Below are 10,234 nucleotides of genomic sequence, written 5' to 3'. Positions count from 1 at the left end.
GTTCCCGGACTCCGGAGGAGCACCCAATTTTCGCTCTCCCTAAGTTAAGGGAGAGCTTTTGGGGCTCTACTCCTATCCGGGAGTACTCACCTCGACCCCTTCTCCCGGGGCACAAGGTTCCAAGCCGCTGAACAGCTGATGTCCGCTGTTCAGGCTGGCTCTGACGCCTTCCCAAGCGGACGGCTCCAAAAGAGCCGCCTTCGGCGCGCCGTCCCACTGGAAGTCCTTAGCTCTTATCTCTAACCTTATCTTATCTTATCTCTTATCTTATCTCATCTCATCTCACTTTACCTCACCTCACCTCACCTTACCTTACCTTACCTTATCTTATCTTAATGCAAGTTTCAGGACTTTAAAAATGGACAGGAAGAAATAAGCAAGATCTTCCAATTAACCTGGAGGGCAAAGATTCACTTCCGTTCCCTTCCGCGGGCTTTTCTCTCCTCTCTCTTTCTCATCTGAATTAACTCTAAAAGTACCAAACAGTTCTGCATATTTTGTCAAAGCAAGAATATTCAATATTAGCAGCGTTGACATCTGTGTTCCAAAGAGACGTATCTAAGAGGTGAAATGGATTTTAAAATTAATTTGTGTTCAGCTTCTCTACTCTTAGAATGCCTGTCTCTACAGGAGGGAGCTCCTCCTGGTTACTTCAGGTTAAGCAAAAGACATTACAGAATTGCAGACCCCAGACCATTGTTTTTTAGGTGATATCTTTGGAGGAAACCATACTCCCACTAACTCTGACAGGGCAAGCTACTGTCAAATACCAGGAAAATCAGAGGATCCAGGCAGTTCAAATGAGTATAAAGATTTATTGAAAAGCTCTCTACAAGAATCTGAACTACTAATAGTCCAAGCAATTGGCAGCAAATAAAAGTCACAGGAATTCAAGGGGGCTGAACTTAGATCTCTTGTGGGCGCGAAGGGACTGATGGCTGATGATGCCTTTGATCCCCTCCCTCGGGCTCAGCCTAGTCATCTCCTACAGCTTGTTGTTGTTAGTTGTGAAGTCGTGTCTGACCCATCGCGACCCCATGGACAACGTTCCTCCAGGCCTTCCTGTCCTCTACCATCTTCTGGAGTCCATTTAAGCTCACGCCTACTGCTTCAGTGACCCCATCCAGCCACCTCATTCTCTGTTGTCCCCTTCTTCTATTGCCCTCAATCTTTCCCAGCATTAGGCTCTTCTCCAGTGAGTCCTTCCTTCTCATTAGGTGACCAAAATATTTGACTCCTACAGCTACTGTGTGTAAAAAGAGAGCAAACCCCATTCCTTCTAGCAGTGAAGATGTTACCTACTCAGGTCACTAAACATCTGCAAGAAGACAACCAAGTTGTGATGAGAAATTCCGTGAAATTCTGAAAGGTAGTATGAGTTGACCAAGGATGGATGTCCTGTTTCACTGCACAGCAATCTCTCTAGTGGGCTGCAGTTTTTCTGGCATTCAGAGCTTTAACTATATCTCAAGATTCTTCCATGGAGCTTTTTCAGATGGAAGAGGATGGGCAGCTTAAGATAATGCACAGTGATGGAAAAACATGACCAAGAAACACTATTGCCTAATGCAGCCCGTTTACTCTTTAACACAAACCAAGGCACAGGCTTCTTCAAGGCAACAAGAATTTAGCTCTTTCTATTTTCCTTTTCTTCCCCTTCCGCTCCCTCTTTCTATTCCCCAGAGAACTGATTGTAACTCTTTTGCAACACAAGGGCTGTAAGGTAGGTTTACAGGATATCCGGCTTCATTTTGACGCCTTCAGATTCAAAGTTTAAGGAGATAAAATAATTGAGTTAAGTGCGTAATCAAAGTACTGAGTACAAAGGCAAACACAGCTGGGTTATCCACAAGTGGAAATCCATTCCTTGTCTAAACAAGGATACTGAAATATAAGGAAAAAATTAAAAGGAACAGAATATAAGGAACAAATCAAGACTACAGTGTTTCTCCAAATCATTGCCCTCTAGAACTATTATAATATGCTTTAAGGTGGAGACAGTTACAATAAAGATTGAGAGAAAGCTGCTTGTTAGATACTTCAATACACTCATTTAATTTTGCATTTGAAAATTCATATGCAACTCACAGCTCTGTGAATTTTGCAATGCCATTTATCATCCCTCCCGCCCTGAGAACATGCATTAGGAAAATGCCTGCTCAAAAATACACATTATGATTAAAATAATTAATAAAAATGCATTGTGGCACAGAAAATGGCTTACATCATCCGGGTTACTTTCTTCTTATTTGCATATCCCTTTTTAGTTATTAAGACAATGTACTTTTGCATGCATAGTGCAATATTGTTTTGATGTTTCTTGTATCCTGTCATTTTTAAATCCACTTTCAAATCAGTCTCAATAAATGAAATAAATAAGACAGGGTCCTCTTCCATAACACCTTTTAAACAGAGTCTATCTATATAGGCAGACACTTTTTAAATTAACGACTGGATCCATTGCTCAAAATATCCATCAGTGTGTCCAATATTAACGTATTTTGCTTTATTCTGTATTTGTAAGTTGAATTTAAGTGTTCTTCTTTAATAGTAAGAACAATTAAAGAATTTCATTTCTTCTAGTTTTCATTAGTGTCCAACTCTTAAAGTCTCATCCTATCTTGTTTTTCTCAACTTCAATCAGAGTAGAGCTGGAAGGGACCTTGGAGATCTTCTAGTCCAGTGAATCCCTGGGGGTTGTGATGTCGTCACAGGGGGGTCCACAAAGGCTTGAAGAAATGTTATGATTTAAATCTTGAGCTAAGTCTTGGGGATCCGTGGCCATGGTCTGTGGCCACAAAAGGTATTTAAAGGGGGTCCATTGTGAATAAAAAGTTGAAAACTAAAGGAAGTTGAGAACATAAGAAAAAGTGAACTGGAGAAGAAAAATCCTCAGTATCCCCTTTCTATATTTTGTTTTATTCACTAGTTTTAAAAACAATTAAAATAGAAGTCTTTTGCTAGGGGATTAAAAAAAACCAGGAAACTGCCAGGAGAGAACAATAAAAGTTATAAAGAACTAGAAACAATAAACAATGCCTGCCTGCTCTTAAGTATCATAGTAGGTTTTTTCTTTTAATCTGTATGAGGTCAGCATAAAATATTTTGCTGTCTGAGATGGCCCGTTGAATGCCAGGTCATCCACAATGTGTCTGTCAAGCTGCAAATTTACAATCAAAGCCCTTCTTATAGGCATTGCATACGCAATGTACTTTAAATGGGTCGGTGCTTCATTTACATGGATGTGGCTGCCATCTTGTATTTTTTTAACTGTTGCCTCCCCAGATTCCAATCATCACAAGTTTAGCAATATTCAAAACAACGTGTGTCATGGAGTGGTTAGTATGAAATCCTTGATCAGGCATGAAATTCACCAATGGTCCTTAAACCAATCTTCATTATAGCCCCATAGAAAGTTATACCATAGATTGAAGAAGGTTGAGGTATCGTGTATTAAATAAAAATAATTTCTATTGTTTATCAATCAGCAGTGAATGCCCATGTCATTCATGCTGAAGAATTATGAACATATTTGAACTGTTCACATATTAAAACAACTCTCTCAGCATCCTACAATATATTGCTTAATTCTACAGCAGTTAATATTCTTCCAAGTAAGTTCTTTGGTCTTTTTGCTTCAACAGATTGACTGGTGTCCTTTCTGATAAGCTTCTGTATATCTTTTACTGCACTGGAATAAAAACATGCGAGCAACAGGTAAGCAACAGAGTCACTTAGATGAGATGGGCAGGATCAAAATGAAATGAAATGAAACACAGGGACTCTAATATGGAAAGAAAAAAGATTCAAAAGTTCTGTTTTTGGTTCTTACAGCTGATCATTGCCATTCACCTTCCACTTTCTGGGGTATTTTAGCAGATATTTTAAGAGTTAGTCTATAAAGTCCCAGATGTCACCTCCTTAGACGAAGCAGATATTCCTGATTCTATCAGAAAAAGCTTTTGCCAGCATGGCAACTGAGCAAATCTAACATCATTATCAAAACACAAAGCAGAAATAGGGAGAAAAAAATAACAATTTACACATAGGTCTGCCTACAGTTACAATACAGGTTTTCCCCTTTGAAAGTAAATAACATGGAAGGGATTTTCATCAATCTAACATTGGACTGGTGTCTGGTCATGCAAAGTTTTTTGGCTGTTGTTTTTTGTTTTGTTTTAGTTTTAGTTTCATGCATCCCCATGGAGTCATACTTCCATCCCTGACTCCTATATTCTGTACTCAAGCAAGCCCCAGACTTTCTTCTGGCCCAACTAAAGATGTAATGTCTATTTCTCACTGATTGCACAAGAATAGATGTTCCCGTGGACAAAAGATTGCTTTGTGGCTGAAAGGAGGATAGTCCATGTCTCCACAATGGGTAGATGTAAATCCTTCTTTAAATAAGCCACCAAAGGAACAATCTGTCCAGCAGCTCCCTGCTTTTTGAATATTCGTTTTAGTGGCTGCCCATTCATTTGAGGCACTGACTACACAGGGACAGTTTCTGGTTCCCCACCCAGAGTGTGGGAACTAATTAGTCCAACAACTTTGTAAAGATCTAGGATATTGCCCGACTTCAAAGTTCCTTCTCTTTCAGGGTCAGATAAAAGATCTTGGAAAGGAAAAAGCAGGCAGAGGATTTGAGTTACGGTTGCAGGGTTGGCTTAATTTTCCTCCCATTTTCCCTACCACCATATTAATTAGAAGCAGCTGTGTCAGCCTTGTGTAGTGGTCTAGACAGGAAATATGACCAGATTCGACTTTATTGTAAGGCTACATTAACAGAATCCCGCAACTCTGAAAGTGGATTATCCCCCTTAACAGCCCAAGGTGTCAGAGAGAGTCTGTGCCACTTGCCATAGCAATATTCCTGCTGCAGGCTAAGCTGCCTCACCTCTGACTGGCTGAAGCTCTTCCCCATCTCCCAAGGTCATTTCCCCAAAGCATTACAGGTTGAGAATGAATTATTGGCCCAAAGGAACTGTACTTTGTGCTCTCTGGCAGTCCTTATTCTAGCCCATGGTAATATATTGGCCACTATTCTCTCTGTCTCAGCCGGTGACCTGCCTGCCTGGATGGGCCGATTTGAATTTTAAATCCCCTGGGTGGCAAATGAATAGAAAATGGCATTTTGTGTCCTTCTTCCCAACGGACATCTGATTATTTGTTTGACTTCTAAACTGTAACACTCATGGCATTCCTTATGGCATGCAAGAGTAATTAAAACAGAAACATAAAATATGCACCTCCCAAAGTTGATATCACCTAGCATTTGTCAAGAAGCTGGAATAATCAAGTATATGGATTGTCTCCTTGAGTAAATGACTTGGAAAATTCTAACTTGGGTTGGTACAAAATGTATTCTGTAGAAAGATTCCAAGGCTCATCAACTGAAATAAAGCTTTGCTACAGCATAAAATAATTTTATCTGTCTTTGCTTCTCTCTTTATGGGTTTGCTTCAGCTTGTTCAAACATGCTGTGTTAAATAGGGATCCAGTGAATGAACGGAAGGGTTCCATTCTTGGGGACCTTAATATTTTCCCTAGATTAAGAATTTATGTGTATTTCCACTTTCAGAAATCTGTAGCTGCTTCTCCTTCTCCTCCGTATTATCTCTGTCTTTGCACAAGTTGGTTATGATAGTCCTTCCAAAAACAGGTAGCTCATCATTGTTAATTTTTCAGGGTTTTGTGAAGAAAGTTCTCCAGTGCTATTTGAAAATATAAAGGACTGAATTTAGCACTTGGGTTTAGCCCTGACCTAGCTTTGCCTCATCTACTTTCTCCATTCTGATCTCCTTTATTCAGAGGACCATTCATTCTCCATTTTCTCATCCTTGTTTATTGGCTGATTCATGAATAGCTGCATAATGACTTGGTGGTTGGTTTTACACCTCATGCCAAGCCATAAGCCATGGTTTATAATTCCCAAAATTCAAACATACCACAGTATGACCTGGTAGAATGTATAAATCTTGGCAGAGGTTGAACAAGTCACAAGCCATGGATCGTTTTAACCATGGACTGTTGAATAGATTGCATAAAAATGAGATGACACCTAAAAGGAGATGCAGTCTTCTGCCTGAGATTTTGGATTCTTGCTGCCATTGAGAATAGACAATATTAGAAGAGTTTCTGCTATTTATTAGCTGAAAAAGATCGATTCATCCATGGCATACCAGTTCTAGACAGTCGTGCTTTATTTGACTAACCTTAGAGGTGCAGAGAAAGGATTAGTTTTTATGAGTTTATTCAGTAACACACCCAGCTTTTTCCTCCTTCTGCCCTAGGTGTGCTGAGGATTGTGGTGGTGCTATTTACCTTATTTGCAACCTGGCTTTTTGCCAGCACCTATTTGAAGAACACAAGCATGAACTCAATCAATGTGAAGACATGGCTGAGTAAGTTTATAATAAATTATAGGTCTTTCCTCTCCACTCCATCTTTTTCCTTCTTCTTTTGCCCAATAGGCTCTTCCAGCTTAGCAGATGAAACACCAGGAAAAAGGAAAAGAGTCTCTCTTGCTGTTTTCCATCCTTTTAATCTCAACTGTAGTCCTGGGAAGTATGGTTTCTCTGCTTGACATATTTACTTTGCCTCCATGCTGGCTACAAAGCAGAATGAAATTCAACCATTTCCCTCTCTGCTCTTCCCAGAATTGTATCGGTTCCCCACTATCATGCATAATGAGCTACTTGGAGATAAAGAAGGTGGTAGGATACATTTTTCTAAATCAGGGGTCTTCATCCTTGGCAACTTTAAGACTTGTGGACTTCAATTCCCAAAATTCCTCAATCAGCCATGCTGGCTGGGGAATTCTGGTAGTTGAAGTTCACAAAACTTAAAGTTGCCAAGGCTGGAGAGACTTGTTCTGAAGGACTGGAGGCTTCTAAAAGAGAACCTGCTTCCTTCTCTCTGCTATGAAACAAGAGAAGTGTGTCTTAACTTACAGAAGTAAACTATAATCCCTTTCTGTGAAGTCCTTGGTGCTCTCTGAGCTTGGTTGTTTTCTTGCATTTCTTTATTACACAACTAGATGCTGTAACATCATCAGTGCCTGAAGGGAGAGAGGTTTGCTGTACTATCTAGGTGGGTAATGAAACATCTGCAATAAAACAACCAAGCTCAGAGAGCACCAAGGACCTCACGCTTCAATCCTGAGCTATAAATATTTTCTTCTAATGATGATCCTCTCTCTGCAACAATCAGGAGAACTCTCTGTTCCATAGCTAAGTATAGCCCAAAATAGTTTCCCAAAATGTTTCCTCAACAGGCCCAACTTCTTTTTTCTCCACCAATTCTTTTTTAGCAAATGGGAGAAAAAAAAAAGGAGTTGCATCTGATTTACTGCAGAAAATTATTCCTTTGATTCTATCAACAGGAACATTTTCTGGATAATCTCTAAAGACTATTATGACATATACCTACTTTATTTTATACTTAAACAAAGCATTAATTACTCTTTGAGAGTCAGGTGTAAGGTTACTCTCTGCGTTGATAAATATACAGCGAGGGATGTATATTTATCAACCTTCCCTGTTAATGAACCTTCTGTTCATTAACACCATGATTGAATCAGTGAACAACTCTGACAATCATGCCCTTAAATTAGCAAGCTGCTAATTAATGTACTCAGATGATGCAATCCTTATTTCTTGTTCCCCTAGGACTCAATAAGGCCATGAAAGGGCATAGGTCAATCAATCATTAATCAATCAGAATAGAGCTGGAAGGAACCTTGGAGGTCTTCTAGTCCAACCCCTGCTCAAGTAGGAGACCCTATACAATTTCAGACAAGTGGCTGTCCAGTCTCTTCTTAAAAACCTCCAGTGATGGAGCACCCACAACTTTTGACAACAAGCTGTTCCACTGGTTAATTGTCCTCACTGTTAGGAAGTTTCTCCTTAATTCCAGGTTGCTTTTCTCCTTGATTAGTTTCCATCCATTTTTCTTGTCTTGCCTTCTGGTGCTTTGGAAAATAAATTGACCCCTCTTCTTTCTGGCAGCCCCTCAAATACTGGAATACTGCTAGTAGTAATACTGAGGCTGGTGGGAAATAAGGAGGATCCTGATAGTTCCTTTTTCTGATTTAATTTAATTAGATGAAATGAGCTGCAACTCACAAAAATGTGTGGCTTTTGTCAAAATGTGTCAGAAAAGGGCTACTGGACTCTTTCTTTTTTTTGTTGTTACCATAATGCAAAGCAGGTCTTCTCCTACAACTTCCCCAGGCTCATGTTCTTACAGGAAAAGATCAAATCCTCTTTCCATATTTAAGACATGACTGGGATTGAACATTCCCCATTCCTCTAAGAAAAATTAGGAAGGGTTGTCTTTTCTTTCCACTGTAAACAGAAATAGACTTATTATTATTATTTAAATTTATATACCGCCCTATCTCCCTTACGGGACTCAGGGCGGTGAACAGGCGATAATAAAAATCACAATAAATATTGAATAAAAAGCCTGCTCTAGAATACCCCATATAAAAGCCCCTACCAAAACACAATCAGAACTACGCCAGGCCGGCCGCATGGAATAGATGGGTTTTCAAGGCTCGGTGAAAGAGGCGCAGGTCCGCAGTTGTACGTAGGTCGGGGGGTAGGTCATTCCAGAGGGCAGGAGCTGCCACAGAGAAGGCTCTCCCCCTGGGGGTCGCCAGCCGGCATTGACTGGCCGACGGCACCCTAAGGAGGCCCTCTCTGTGGGAGCAGACTGTGGGAACGGACTTGCAGAAGAAGACTGATTATAGTAATAGCTTCCATCTGAGCGGAGAAAGATTGATAGAGGATGGTTGGAAATAAGGGTCAACATGTGAACAGAGTTTCCTTTGCTGAAATTTATCCCTGAAATTATTTGACTTGATTGGGATATGTGGGAACCCTTGGACCAGATGCTGTTTCTGGCTTCTGCTACAGTGTAGTACCGGGATAATGTTTCAGATTCATAACATTCTTGTTCCTTTCTGTTTTCCTGCTTTATATGGTTTTGTACTGATTAAACTGCTTTGATATTTTCTTTTAATAGGAACCAGTAGAGAAAATGTTTAACAAATAAATCATCTGAATTTCTGTATGAATTTGGCAAATATTTGCTTATGTTAGCCAGTAACAGTCTTTGGATTGTGGCTAGGTAGAAATATGAGTTAATAAATAAATGTTCGGTTATGCTCATATCATCTCGGGGTTAAAAGTTATGAAAGATATATATTCTTTTTTGCATGCAAATTCAATAATCCATTTCCTGGTTTCCATCCACTTATACCCTTTGCAAGTAAAGGAGAAACATCTAAAGGAGATTCGACTTGTGAATATTGGTAGAATTTTCACCAAATTGAGAAGCTTCCTTTAATAACTTTCTCTAGTACATTTTGTTTCTACTTAAGATGCAGCAAGTACAAATAGAAGACTCTTTGGGTATTTTTTACTCAACCCAGGAAGATAAAGCACAGAGAGGATTTTGAGAGCTTATGCCTACACCTATGTTGAGACTTTAGAAAGAGTGCAGAGAATGATGTTGAGACTTTAGAAAGAGTGCAGAGAAGAGCAACAAAGATGATTAGGGTTTTTACGCGAAGACAGGTGGGAGGCAGCTGTCGGCTGCGTCCGACGAGGTCGCCTGCACACCGGAAGTATCTTTTCATGTAGACTAAGATATTTTGTGGAGTTAGAGATATTAGTATTTGTTTACTTATATATGAATATTATCCGGGGACTAGGTTTGGGAAGTCCGGGGGGGGGATTTTATTTTTTACTCTGCTTATTGGATTATGATTGCTTTTTATGATGAAAATAATAAAAAAAATTGGAAAAAAAAAAGATGATTAGGGGACTGGAGGCTAAAGCATATAAGGAACGGCTGCTGGAATTGGGTATGTCTAGTTTAATGAAGAGAAGGACGAGGGGGACATGATAGCAGTGTTCCAATATCTCAGGGGTTGCCATAAAGAAGAGGGAGTCAAGCTATTTTCCAAAGCACCTGGAGGCAGGACAAGAAGCAACGGGTGGAAACTAATCAAGGAGAGAAGCAATGTAGAACTAAGGAGAAACTTCCTGACAGTGAGAACAATTAACCAGTGGAACAACCTGCCTCCAGAAGCGGTGAATGCTCCAACACTGGAAGTTTTTAAGAAGAGACTGGACAGCCATTTGTCCGAAATGGTATAGGGTTTCCTGCCTGAGCAGGGGGTTGGACTAGATGACCTTCAAGGTCCCTTCCAACTTTACTATTA

At 39.9% G+C, this 10,234-nt stretch overlaps 1 protein-coding gene across 1 annotated transcript in view; it reads left to right on the top strand.

Annotated features, from left to right (window-relative positions):
* Positions 1-10,234, top strand: part of FAM3D (family with sequence similarity 3 member D) — a 29,896-nt gene that overhangs the window by 4,797 nt on the left and 14,865 nt on the right. Inside the window, exons 2-3 of the mRNA XM_015825925.1 lie at positions 3,645-3,717; positions 6,294-6,404. Coding sequence (XP_015681411.1) covers positions 3,705-3,717; positions 6,294-6,404 — 124 coding nt within the window. The 5' untranslated portion in view covers positions 3,645-3,704. The remainder of the gene's footprint in view (positions 1-3,644; positions 3,718-6,293; positions 6,405-10,234) is intronic.

The sequence above is a fragment of the Protobothrops mucrosquamatus genome, unplaced genomic scaffold (genome assembly GCF_001527695.2).
Source record: "Protobothrops mucrosquamatus isolate PMUCROS unplaced genomic scaffold, P.Mucros_1.0 scaffold2878, whole genome shotgun sequence".
NCBI classification, from domain to species: domain Eukaryota; kingdom Metazoa; phylum Chordata; class Lepidosauria; order Squamata; family Viperidae; genus Protobothrops; species Protobothrops mucrosquamatus.
The sequence above is the reverse complement of the archived record's forward strand: the minus strand, read 5'-3'. Positions and strand labels throughout refer to the sequence as shown.